Source organism: Haematobia irritans, chromosome 1 (assembly GCF_050003625.1).
Source record: "Haematobia irritans isolate KBUSLIRL chromosome 1, ASM5000362v1, whole genome shotgun sequence".
In the NCBI taxonomy this organism is placed as follows: Eukaryota; Metazoa; Arthropoda; class Insecta; order Diptera; family Muscidae; genus Haematobia; species Haematobia irritans.
The window spans coordinates 209,937,281-209,951,433 of record NC_134397.1 but is presented as its reverse complement, the minus strand read 5'-3'; the positions used below and the strand labels follow the sequence as shown (position 1 = coordinate 209,951,433).

General features: G+C 32.3%; 2 protein-coding genes across 4 annotated transcripts in view; one reads left to right on the top strand and one right to left on the bottom strand.

The window, feature by feature from the left end:
• LOC142222530 (phosphoribosyl pyrophosphate synthase-associated protein 2) overlaps positions 1 to 14,153 on the bottom strand; it is a 73,769-nt gene that overhangs the window by 56,888 nt on the left and 2,728 nt on the right. The window lies entirely within an intron of this gene.
• LOC142222532 (cytochrome c oxidase subunit 7C, mitochondrial-like) lies at positions 10,589 to 11,234 on the top strand. Its single transcript, XM_075292710.1, has 2 exons — positions 10,589 to 10,759; positions 11,043 to 11,234. The coding sequence occupies exons 1-2, from the start codon at positions 10,661 to 10,663 to the stop codon at positions 11,169 to 11,171; spliced, it is 228 nt and encodes a 75-aa protein (XP_075148825.1). The 5' UTR covers positions 10,589 to 10,660; the 3' UTR covers positions 11,172 to 11,234.

Sequence of the window (14,153 nt, the reverse complement as noted above, 5' to 3'; positions counted from 1 at the left end):
ATTTTCTATAGAAATAAAATGTTGACAAAATTTTCAATAGAAATAAAATGTTGACAAAATTTTCAATAGAAATAAAATTTTAACAAAATTTTCTACAGAAATGAAATTCTGACATAGTTTTCTATAGGAATAAAATTTTGACATTTTCTATAGAAATAAAATTGATACACAATGTTGACAAAATTTTCTATAGAAATGTTTATTAATTTCGTAGATTATTTTTGGCAGATTATTAGTTTGACTGTTAAATGTTCTTGCTATATTGAATGTATGCTGGTCCGACTAATGCCTAAGATTGCCTCAATCTCACGATAGTTCACATGACAATCTTGCAATATCAGTTGGCGGATATGGCGACTGAGCATGTTGATTACGTGAACCCAAAGTTACCCAATTCGAACAAATCTAAGCAGGTTCTAAAAATTTATATTATTTCGAACATTTTTTGCTTTTGAACAATTACATATCAGCCACTCTATAATAAAACACATTATATTGCAAAAACCAAAACAAAAGCCCAAAAATATTTATTTTTGAAAATTTACAAATCACGTATGCACAAATTAACACAACTCATTAAATGTGATGTCAACATCTGCGCCAAAATAAAGTGAAAAAATGTGGATTGGCAAAAGAACAAACAAAAAAAAAATCGATTAAATTATTTTCTTTAATACTGCAGGAAAAAACAAGAATTTCAAAAAAAAATCAGCATCAAAACAATTATGCATGAAATAGAGATATAAATAACGACAACAAAAAATCACAAATAGCCATGAATGAACATAAATTATATTGAGTCAGCCCATTTAAGAAAAACTGATCATGATATTTTTTAGTATTAATTACTTTTGATTTGGATTGAATCACACTGATTTGTATCTTAATAATGATAGCTGAATGTCATGCAAAGTGTCTTGCGTTATCAGTCAAATGTCGATTTTAAAGAAACCACCGCACAGTCATACGCATGCCAAAAATATCAAAAAAAAAAACTATTTAAGAACCAATGACCAGTGAGAAGCATGTCTTTTCGATTTTAAATTGGGCCGATGCCAATTGGGGAACACGCTCGATGTCCATCAACTGGAAAAGGAAAGTTTTGCCTGCACTCTTAGAAAATACACAAAACCAAAGAGAATTATTTCACAATCATATAAAAGAGGTCAACCAAGAGAGAGAGAGAGGTATCGCTTGGTACAATGAATACAATTGTCTATTTCCCTATTTTGTGTATTTTAATATTCCCTTTAAACGTTTTTACATATAAAAACAAATTGTTTACAAATTCTATCATTTCGATAAGATTTATTGAAATTCATATAACCCCGAATAATTGTTATCTTATCTTTCGTCGCTAATTAGTTTAGAATTGACACAATTGTAGACCATTGTATAAAATATAATGAAGCTAGATAATTTTTGATCATCGGCAAAAATAGGTTTCGATATTTAATCTTGTAAAATAATGCTAAATTATGTTTTTCCCCTCAGATTATATAGCCGCGACATTAACTAAAACGTAAATTATTGCTACTCATATTTAATTTTATTAGGGCCATTTAAAAAAATACCAGAATAAACATTCTGGTATTTTTCTTTTTATACCCTGCGCCACACTGTGGAACGGGGTATTATAAGTTAGTGCATATGTTTGTAACACCCAGAAGGAGACGTGATAGACACATGGTGTCTTTGGCAATAATGCTCAGGGTGGGTCCCTGAGTCGATATAACCATGTCCGTCTGTCCGTCTGTCCATCTGTCCGTCCGTCCGTCTGTCTGTGAACACATTTTTGTGATCAAAGTCTAGGTCGCAATTTAAGTCCAATCGCCTTCAAATTTGGCACATGTTCCTAATTTGGGTCAGAATAGAACCCTATTGATTTTGGAAGAAATCGGTTTAGATTTAGATATAGCTCCCATATATATCTTTCGCCCGATATGCACTAATATGGACCCAGCAGCCAGAGTTTTATACCGATTTGCTTGAAATTTTGTACAAACATAACACTTAGTCGTATAGTCAAGTGTGCAAAATTTGATTGAAATCGGTTTAGATTTAGATATAGCTCCCATATATATCTTTCGCCCGATATGGACTTATATGGCCCCACAAGCCAGAGTTTTGGCCGAATTTGGTTGAAATTTTGCACTAGGAGTACAATTAGTAGTATAGTCAAGTGTGCAAAATTTGATTGAAATCGGTTCAGATTTAGATATAGCTCCCATATATATCTTTCGCCCGATATGGACTAATATGGTCCTAAAAGCCAGAGTTTTGGCCCAATTTGGTTGAAATTTTGCACAGGGAGTAGATTTAGCATTGTAGCTATGCGTGCCAAATTTGGTTGAAATCGATTCAGATTTAGATATAGCTCCCATATATATCTTTCGCCCGATATGGACTAATATGGTCCTAGAAGCCAGAGGTTTGGCCCAATTGGTTTGAAATATTGCACTAGGAGTACAATTAGTAGTGCAGTTAAGTGTGCAAAATTTGATTGAAATCCGTTCAGATCTAGATATAGCTCCCATATATATCTTTCGCCCGATATGGACTAATATGGTTCTAATAGCCAGAGTTTTGGCCCAATTTGGTTGAAATTTTGCACAGGGAGTAGATTTAGCATTGTAGCTATGCGTGCCAAATTTGATTGAAATCGGTTCAGATTTAGATATAGCTCCCATATATATGTTTTTCTGATTTCGACAAAAATGGTCAAAACACCAACAATTTCCTTGTAAAATCGCCACTGCTTAGTCGAAAAGTTGTAAAAATGACTCTAATTTTCCTAAACTTCTAATACATATATATCGAGCGATAAATAATAAATAAACTTTTGCAAAGTTTCCTTAAAATTGCTTCAGATTTAAATGTTTCCCATATTTTTTACTAATATTGTGTTCCACCCTAGTGCATTAGCCGCCTTAAATTTTGAGTCTATAGATTTTGTAGAAGTCTATCAAATTCTGTCCAGATCGAGTGATATTTAAATGTATGTATTTGGGACAAACCTTTATATATAGCACCCAACACATTTGACGGATGTGATATGGTGTCGAAAATTTAGATCTACAAAGTGGTGCAGGGTATAATATAGTCGGCCCCGCCCGACTTTAGACTTTCCTTACTTGTTTTTGTCTAAATTGAAAAAACTACAGTTTTATTGATTGATAGATCTTAGGGCTTGTTGTGAGAATCAAAACGTCGACATGTTCGCTTTTTAAAGTTTGGAAAAACAGATGTTTCGAACTTGCAAAAGTGGACTTGTTCCAAATTTGGAAAAATCGATTTTTCTACTTATTGGACTTTTCCCAAAATTCATATTTCGTCGATTTACACGATTTTGATGTTTATTTCTTAGTCGATTTGATCAACATCAAAGTTCGATAGACCGATTCGACTCATTTTTAACAAAACAATCATTTTGTAAAAATTTAATATTGCAAAAGGTCTACTTCGATTACTGTATTACTGTTTTATATAGAAAGCAGATCTGTCGAAAAGTCTATTTTCGATCTTCTAATTAGACAAATTTATGGCTTTCTTTCCTATAAACCCATTTTGGATGAAATGTTGTACCAGAAGCAATCGAAATTCAATCATTTAGCAATTTACCAAATATATCTAAAATTAAATGAATTTTCATTTTCAAGCTCAAAGTCTTTATTTTCCTAATATTTAGTTTTATTCTTCATATTTTTTTGATTTCTAAAATAAAAAAAGGAAATTGAAAGATTTTAAGTATACTAGTGTCCAAATGCAAATTGGTCACTTTTTTGAAGCGGTTATATTTTTTTGTGAGTTTTTGTGTCACTAAATTCCATAGTTTTTACATTTTTATGTCACCTTTTTGTCATACTTTTTTTATGTAATTTTATTAATTTTTTTTAAGTTTTGATCCAAAACCCCGTTAAGATTACTAGAATGATCAGTGTCTACAAATTATCGTGTTTACGAGTGGAATATTATATTTGTTAGCAACTTTTCCTTTTATGCCCTAATATTTTTAGTGAACACGCGTACAGCCTAAAAGTAGGCAAAGAAAATGTTCTATATTAGATAAACCGAGTTAATACCCTGAACAGTGTTGCCAGTATTTTTCTGATCCTTGTTCCCAAATTGGGATATTTTCGTCCCCAAAAATCCACAATAATTTTTTAAAAAGTTTTTATGCAAAAAATGTAGAAATAGGCTCTGATGTACAATATCTGTAATAATTTAAAAAATATAAAATTCTTGTCACACCAACTTGCGGTCTGGAATAAGATCAAGATTTCGAAACACAAAATCAGATGATGATGGTAATCATCTTCCAAATGCTCGTAAAATGGAAATGGGAGTCCTTACGAAATGAATTGTAGAAAAATGTCTTAGCCTAGCTAAGTAAAATTAAAAACTATTACTTAGGTCGCCAAAACAAAGTCCTGTGTCCGTTTCTAGCCCAAATGCTCCATTTGCACCCAATAACATACCGTGCAATAAAGAGGAGCAAAGTTTTCTTTTTTAAATGTTGACGATTCGCTGTGCTTCTTTTTTAATAATGTAGAAATAAAAAGAATTTCATGTAAAAATGATTTATACCGAATCGACTTCTAAAAATAAAAAACCACAACAATCCACAATTGTATCCCCAAGTCCTAAACTCAAAAATTTCGTCCCCATTCACGAAAAAATATTCCCAATTTGGGGAAAATCACCAATACTGACAATACTGCTCATGCGTATTAACTTTCAAAGAGTGATTTTCAATGAAATGGACATAAAATATTGTTAGGCTGGCGATAATCTAAATTAAAAATATATATATATTTAAATATTCGATATAAAATTCTATGAAAAAGAGTGCCACTTTTTTACAATGAGTGTGCCACCTTTATATATAAAATTCTTGAAAAAGAGTGCCACTTTTTTACAATGAGTGTGCCACCTTTTATGATGACCAGTGATGCTTTTTGTGCCACTTTTTAGAAATGTTCAATGGTAACACTGATAGATATATAAAAAAAATTGAATTTTTATCTTGACAAGCAATAAACCGTTTTTGAACGTTGACCGAGATGATTTCGAATTTCAATCGATCTTGAATGAAAAAAGGATTTAGTGGTGATTTTTATGGCTTTAGTTTCTTAGACCACACTTTTTTTTGAAAATGTTTCGACATCATACTTTTTAAAAGTCTTGTTTGTTCAAATGTTCAAACTCAGATGTTTTTTTTTTTAAAGCTTTTGATTTTCAAATCGATTTGAATCGATTAATCGGCTGTTTTCAAAATCTTGTTCAAATTTTAAAAACCGAGTCAAATTGACTAAACGAATCTTGATGAAAGTCAAAATCCAATAATTTGTAATGACATTACTTTTGTCTTTACTTAGGGAGCCACCGTAGTGCAATGGTTAGCATATCCGCCTTGCATACACAAGGTCGATTCCTGCTTCGACCGAACACCAAAAAGTTTTTCAGCGGTGGATTATCCCACCTCAGTAATGCTGGTGACATTTATGAGGGTCCCAAAACTTCTCTAAGTAGTTTCACTGTAATGTGGAGCGCCGTTCGGAATCGGCTATCAAAAGGAGGTCCCTTGTCATTGAGCTTAACATGGAATCGGGCAGCACTCAGTGATAAGAGAGAAGTTCACCAATGTGGTATCACAATGGACTGAATAGTCTAAGTGAGTCTGATACCATCGGGCTGCCACCTAACCTAACCTTTGTCTTTACTTTTCGCTACCATTAACGATGACAGCATTACTGTAGACGTTATTCTGCTCAAAAATTTTTGAAATAAAAATTTAGAAAACAGGATTCCTGAAGAATTCCCAAATATTTAATAAGAATAAAAAACACATTTTAAAAATGGGGGTCTCGGCAGGATTCGAAACCGGATCCCAAAATATGACGAGTTTCGTAGTCGTCGACTGGTATAGAAAATTTTGTCAAAATATTTTTTCTATAGAAAATTTTGTCAACATTTTATTTCTATAGAAAATTTTGTCAAAATTTTATTTCCATAGATTTTTTTTTTATTTTATTTCTAAAGAAAATTTTGTCAAAATTTTATTTCTAAAGAAAATTTTGTCAAAATTTTATTTCTATAAAAAATTTTGTCACAAGTTTATTTCCATAGACAATTTTGCCAAAATAGAAAATTTTGTAAAAAATTTATTTCTATAGAAAATTTTGTCAACATTTTATTTCTATAGAAAATTTTGTCAAAATTTTATTTTTACAGTAAACTTTGTCAAAATTTTATTTCTGTAGAAAATTTTGTCAAAATTTAATTTCCATAGAAATTTTTTTAAAATTTTTCTAAAGAAAATTCTGGCAAAATTTTATTTCTTAAAAAATTTTGTCAACATTTTATTTCTATCGAAAATTTTGTCAAAATTTTATTTCTATAGAATATTTTGTCAAAATTTTACTTCTATAGAAAATTTTGTCAACTTTTTTTCTATAGAAAATTTTGTCAACATTTTATTTTTACAGTAAACTTTGTCAACATTTTTTTTCTGTAGAAAATTTTGTCAAAATTTAATTTTCATAGAATTTTTTTTTTTTAATTTAATTTCTAAAGAAAATTTTGTCAAAATTTTATTTCTATAAAAAATTTTGTCACTAGTTTATTTCCATAGACAATTTTGCCAAAATTTTATTTCTTAAAAAATTTTGTCAAAATTTTAACTCTATAGAAAATATTTTCCAAATTTTTATTTCTATAGAAAATTTTGTCAAAATTTTATTTCTATAGAAAATTTTGTCAACATTTTATTTCTATAGAACATTTTGTCAACACTTTATTTCTATAGAAAATTTTTTCACAATTTTATTTCTGTAGAAAATTTTGTAAAAAATGTATTTCTATAGAAAATTTTGTCAACATTTTATTTCTATAGAAAAATTTGTCAAAATTTTATTATTTCTATAGAAAATTTTGGCAAAATTTAATTTCCATAGATTTTTTTTTAATTTTATTTCTAAAGAAAATTTTGTCAAAATTTTATTTCTATAAAAAATTTTCTCACTATTTTATTTCCATAGACAATTTTGCCAAAATTTTATTTCTTAAAAAATTTTGTCAAAATTTTATTTCTATCGAAAATTTTTGTCAAAATTTTATTTCTATAGAAAATTTTGTCAAAATTTTACTTCTATAGAAAATTTTGTCAAAATTTAATTTTTACAGAAAACTTTGTCAACATTTTATTTCTGTAGAAAATTTTGTCAAAATTTTATTTCTATAAAAAATTTTGTCACTATTTTATTTCCATAGACAATTTTGCCAAAATTTTATTTCCTAAAAATTTCCAAATTTTTAATTTCTATAGAAAATTTTGTCAAAATTTTATTTCTATGGAAAATTTTTCGTAGTCGTCGACCGGTATATATTGTGAATAGTAACCCATTATTTTTAAAACATTGGTAATGCTGAGAGTAGTACGAGTTTGATTACTGCTAGTGATAGAAGAATGGTTATTGGTATATACAGGTAACTTATTATTTTTAAATCTCCAGTAATATTGCAAGTAGTAAGTTGATGCTGGAGAAATAGCCAGTGGTTACCTAGTTCTTGTTGGGAAGTATTGTTGAAAAGGTCTATAGAGGGAAACACCCTTTATATTCCAACATTTACTAAAAAATTTAAATCAAATTACAAAACAATAGGCAGATACCCTTATTGGTTAAAAATTAGGCAGAACTACTATATAGGCATTCAATTTTGTGGTTACATTAAATCAAGGATCATTCATTTTATAAAACTATATTTAGTTTTTGATAAGCACGTACAGACATATCGCCCGACATTAAGAATCAATTAACAAACCAAAAGTGCGTATGTAATAAGTGATAATCAAAAGAAAGCAATTTGAATAGAACGTATCATTAAAATTATCAAGGCGTGAAGACGCACAATTCAATGGGTCAACAAATATTTATGACCCCACAAGGCAAGCAAAACAAAAATCAACTCATAGCCCATACAACAAAAGTTGTCAAATATAAGAATGATGGGATGGGAAGAATGATGAACAACCATATGCCATCGTTACATGGTCATTTGCTATGGAGACTATATATAGCATACTCAAATTGGGGATGTAAAAATAAAAAAACAATATGTCTCATTTGCCAATATACACAACTCTTTGAACTAATATACTATGTATAACTATACAGTACTATATCGAATAGTTGCATTAAAACTCGACACAATGAGAAACGAATCCTACTCTAAAATAACGTATAAATGATCTTTTGAATCAAAAGAGAAATTAATTTTTATTTTAAATTAAACAAATAATTTGATATGTATAAATATCTTAAGCAATATAAAGGATAATATTCTTGAATGCAATAGAGTCCATATTGATCAAAAATTTAAATTGAAATTGATTTCCCGTCCTCAAGGTACCATCTTCGACACATTTATTATTAAGTCTTAAAGAACACAAAGGTCGAAAATTCACACATATTGAAATAAAATTGCTATTTTCCATTGGCTTACAAGACGATTAGAGATTAGTAAAATAGACGACTATCACAAGAACACATGATTAGAGCACCTGAAGCAATGTAACCTGTTCACTGGCACAGATAAATTGTGGTCAACAGTAAAATCCCTCTCGATCGCCTCTACAAGGAACGATGGGATCTCAGTCAATTTTGGCGACATAACGCTCACTGATCTGAAATTTGAGGTTTTTCAACCGATAGTTTGTTGATCACCCCAATCGTCGCATTCGTAGTATCCAAGCCAGTGACATACCACAATTTACCCAAGCAGAATTTACCAATGTCATCATTGCTATGCTAACGCTTAAGAATCAGGATCAGAATATTGGGAGTTGAGTTCTTGACCAAACTCCTCAAATGGTCCTTGGAATCATTCTTTACACCCGATGTCTAGTGAATCCACTACTGATGACAGGCAATGAATCGAACAAGGGTGATTGGTACATACCGATCGATCTCCCTCCTCTCGACAGTAGCCAAGACACTTGAGGCATTACTCTTGGAGATTTTTTTACCTGGCAACCATCAACATGGATTCCGCAAGGTGCATTGCACAACAACAACTTTGTATGTCAGAGGACTCGTGGCGGTTGACCTACGAAGGCGCCTGCCATTCGTATGTAGAATTGAGGTATTCAAAGTCAAGGCAAGATTAGAAACGAGGTTCTCGTCGCATGCCGTCAGCTCTTGGGTAGTGGGCAAAGAAACCTGCGTAGTAAACTACGCATCGTCAGTGTGATCACATCCGACAAGTGGTCTGTGGAACTGCGACAGGATGTCTCTGCAGAGTTCCTTTATTTGGATACAAGCTGATGTACCAAAGCGGAATAAATGGATGAAATCACCATCAGTAACAGGTGGGCTGATAAGTCCCCGGTCTAGCAAAGAAAAACACATTTTTTTGTCACAATTCGTTTTTATTATTCAACATAGTTCCCTTCAAGAGCGATACAACGATTATAACGACCTTCCAATTTTTTGATACCATTTTGGTAGTACTCCTTCGGTTTTGCCTCAAAATAGGCCTCAGTTTCGGCGATCACCTCTTCATTGCAGCCAAATTTTTTCGCTGCGAGCATCCTTTTGAGGTCTGAGAACAAGAAAAAGTCGTTGGGGGCCAGATCTGGAGAATATGGTGGGTGAGGAAGCAATTCGAAGCCCAATTCATGAATTTTTGCCATCGTTCTCAATGACTTGTGGCACGGTGCGTTGTCTTGGTGGAACAACACTTTTTTCTTCTTCATATGGGGCCGTTTTTTCGACCTTCAAACGCTCCAATAACGCCATATAATAGTCACTGTTGATGGTTTTTCCCTTCTCAAGATAATCGATAAAAATATTTCCATGCGCGTCCCAAAAAACAGAGGCCATTACTTTGCCAGCGGACTTTTGAGTCTTTCCACACTTCGGATACGGTTCACCGGTCGCTGTCCACTCAGCCGACTGTCGATTGGACTCAGGAGTGTAGTGATGGAGCCATGTTTCATCCATTGTCACATATCGACGGAAAAATATTGATGAATGATATGACCAACACGTTCCTTTGATATCTTTAAGGCCTCTGCTATCTCGATCAACTTCATTGTACGGTCATTCAAAATCATTTTGTGGATTTTTTTGATGTTTTCGTCGGTAACCACCTCTTTCGGGCGTCCTCCGTGCTCATTTCACCACGCTTGAATTTTGCATACCCATCAATAATTTTTGATATCCCTGGGGCAGAGTCCGGAAAGTCATTATCAAGCCAAGTTTTTGCTTCCACCGTATTTTTCCCCTTCAGGAAACAGTATTTTATCAAAACACGAAATTCCTTTTTTGCCATTTTTTCACAATAACAAAAGTTGCTTCACAAAAGACGCTCTATCTCACAAACTAATTGACTTGACACGAATCATTTGAAGTTTGGTACTATATAAAAATAATATGCATTTAATAATAGCGACGCCATCTATGTGTCAGACCGGGGTCTTATCAGCATACGTGTTATTTGGAAATCCACATATCTGTGTGCCTATACAAAGTATTAATTTTTGCATAAAATATTATCATTGTTCTTAGGGTTATACTTCAATTTCAAATTTGATTTTTTTTTTCACAAAAGTAAAACATCTGCTAATAATAGTCGATAATATAAAAAAATTGCTACTATGTTGGGAATTTCCAAGAATTTAATAAAATCATATCCGCATATGGCCGCGAAACCAACAATGTTTGTACGAAATTACAAGGGTGGTGTTCCGGGTTGTGTAAGCAGAAAACTTAATTTCTCTAGAAACTAAAAAAAATAATTTTATGAAAACCATCTATAATCCCCAAAAAAGTCTAGACGAATTGCTATTCAGAAGGGCTGTTCTTTGATTCCATGAAAAAATAACGTTTATTGTTTCTCAAATTAAAAGAAAGGAGTGATGGCAATTCGTCTATTGAAGTGCCATATATTACATTATAGATTGTTTTCGTGGAAATTCGACAAGATTGAAGTTTTTCAGATTTTTCCACATTAATTTTTTCCATTATTAATTTTTACAGAATTTGCCATTTAAATTGGACAATCCATATAGATTTACGGCATACTATTTAGTAGCTGGCGTCATTGGTTTTGGTGCTCCTTGGTTAGTTGTAATGCATCAAATGCTACGTCCCTATGATTATGAGTAAAATTAATGGAATTCAAGAAACGATTTGTATTGTGAATTAAAATAAATTTTAATTGTAAAAAAATTGGCGTGTAATTTAAAAAAAATGAATTTTATACAATCGACACGATTTCTATACCGAAGCAGAACTAGAAATCCTAAAGTATAAACTAAAAATGTTTCTGTGCATCAGTACAAACGGAGCTGCATATTCGTTTCTATTCAAAAGCACAAATGCAGGCTATCATGCTAAATTAATTTATTATACCCTAGAAAACTGTGTGGCATCTATGTGAATATATATCAAGCAGGAATTTAACTCATATAAATGAGTCTAGCATTATTAATTTTTCAATACATTGTTAAACGACCTTAATTTGAATCCGATCCCGAATGGTGCACTTCACAATGTTAGGTATCACTTATAGACGATATGTTAGAAGACAGAAACAAGTTGACTGTAGAGCACTGTACTGGAGTTTTGTCTCAAGACAATAACCCTTAAATTTAAAATTGTCTTATTTTATTTAGTACCATGGCAATTTCCCAAAAAAAAAACTAAAATATATGTAAATGAAAGAGATTTGTCGAATTTGAGAGAACTTAAGCAAAGTCTCATCTCCCAAAACACATCATTAGAACATATATTTAAAAAAATGTAAATCGGGAGTCTTTGAAATACACAGCGTTCTAGAACATTTAGAAGTGCATAACGATACAAACTCTGATGGCGACCCGCGGAGATAATCTGAGAGCATTGATAGGCATCATAACAGGACACAACACCCTTGGAAAATACATGGTAAGGATTGGCTTAATGACTGATGATATTTGTAGATGGTGTCTGGACCCAGAGGCAACTCCTGCCATTTTCTGTTCATAAAGGCCTCGGGATGGCAAAACTAGGAAAACTTTCTTTGGAACTCGCCTGCAAACTCAAATGATTGAGGAGGACGAAGAAGAACGACAATGAGAAAACACACTGGATCAACATGGTCTAAGTGGGGAGCCAGCACCTTTTCGCTATGGGCTGGTCTCATCCTCCATAACCTAACCTAACCTAACGATATATTTAAGACATATTTTTCTTTATTGAGCCTTCTTGGGTTACAATGGTTTACAATGCTTTTTTTAATTCTTGAACGATACAAAGTCCTATTAGACTTTTCAAATCTTCAATTTCTAATATTCAGCTTTTGCATAAACAAAAATTGCCTTTTCCAAACTTTAAAGAAAAAATTAAATTCAAAATATTTACCTTGCAAAAAGTTCGACTTTTACAAATCTAAGATTGTAGACTATAAATCTCGTATAGAAATCTAGATCTATAGACAATGTGCAATTGGCTTGTTTAAGGTGTAGTGGCAGCTTATTATTTTAGTCTGACTTTCGGCAATTTAGGTTCTAATAAAAAGTACAACATTTTCGATATTGGTTGCAAAGGATAATGGACTTAATCATAGCTTATTTATTTAGGTATACTCACAATGTGAAATGGATTATTCAACAAACTATGTGTAAAAATGTTGTCATAATGATACTAGAAGAATGAATGAATTTTGAACTTTAAGCGGGAACTTATGTACTACCCTGCCAGCATTTCAGAGTTCCATTTCATCCTCATCGCTACCACAGACTCGTAAGTGACACTACAACAATCGCCACTGTGATGGGAGAAGCGCATCAAAAAGTATGAAATGTACATGATAGTATTTTACCATTACCATTGTTACAAGCGCAACTAACTTATCACAATTTATTTAAATAAAAAGGAAAATGAAGTGCTGAAAACATAGTTATTACGCTTAAAATTGTGAAAGGTATATTGATGAACATTTTGCGAATTTCCAAATGGAGTATATATTTTTCCAGACACGCTGCCTCCATCAAAAATAAACACTGATAGACGCTGGAGCACCAGTCGAATATAGCAGAATTACATCTTATAAATCAACATAATTACTTTTTGAAGGCGTTATGTTCAATGAGATTTTATACACACAACCATAGAATGGTGACGGGGGTATAATAAGTTTGTCATTCCCTTTGTAACACATCGATATATCGATTTCCGACTATATAAAGTATATATATTCTTGATCAGGGAGAAATTCTAAGACGATATAACCATGTCCGTCTGTCTGTCTGTTGTAATCACGCTACAGTCTTCAATAATGAAGCAAACATGCTGAAATTTTGCACAAGCTCGTCTTTTGTCTGCAGGCAGGTCAAGTTCGAAGATGGACTATATCGGTCCAGGTTTTGATATAGCCCCCATATAAACCGACCTCCCGATTTGGCTTATAGAAATCGTAATTTTTTGTCTGAAATTTGAAATCTAGAGGTATTTTATGACCATAAAGAGGAATGCCAAAAATTGTCAGTATCGGTCCATGTTTTGGTATAGCCCCCATATAGACCGATCTCCCGATTTTACTTCTTGGACTTCTAGAATCCGCAGTTTTTATTAAATTTACCAGAAATTGGAAATCTAGAGGTATTTTAGAACCATAAAGAGGTGTTCCAAAAATGGTGAGCATCGGTCAATGTCAATCTAGAGGTATTTTAGAACCATAAAGGGGTGTGCCAAAAATGGTGAGCATCGGTCAATGTTTGGTATAGTCCCCATATAAACCGACCTACCGATTTGCGGTCTTGGGCTTATAGAAACGGTAGTTTTTATCCAATTTGCCTGAAATTGGAAATCTAGAGGTATTTTAGGACCATAAAGAGATGTGCCGAAAATGGTGAGTATCGGTCCATGTTTTGGTATATCCCCCATATAGACGGACCAATCTCCCGATTTTACTTCTTGGACTTATAGAAACTGTAGTTTTTATCCAATTTGCCTGAAATTGGAAATCTAGAATTATTTTATGACAATAAAGAGGTGTGCCGATAAGGGTGTGTATTGGTTCATGTTTTGGTATATCCCCAATAATGACCGATCTCCGGATTTTATTTCTTGGGATTATAAAAACCGTAGTTTTTATCCTTCTACGCC

Bases quoted from the DNA above. Each gene is read 5' to 3' on its own strand.
- LOC142222532 (XM_075292710.1), top strand. From the start codon at position 10,661: ATGTTGGGAATTTCCAAGAATTTAATAAAATCATATCCGCATATGGCC. The intron at 10,760-11,042 runs GTAAGCAGAAAA...TAATTTTTACAG, and splicing joins AGGGTGGTGTTCCGGGTTGT to AATTTGCCATTTAAATTGGA.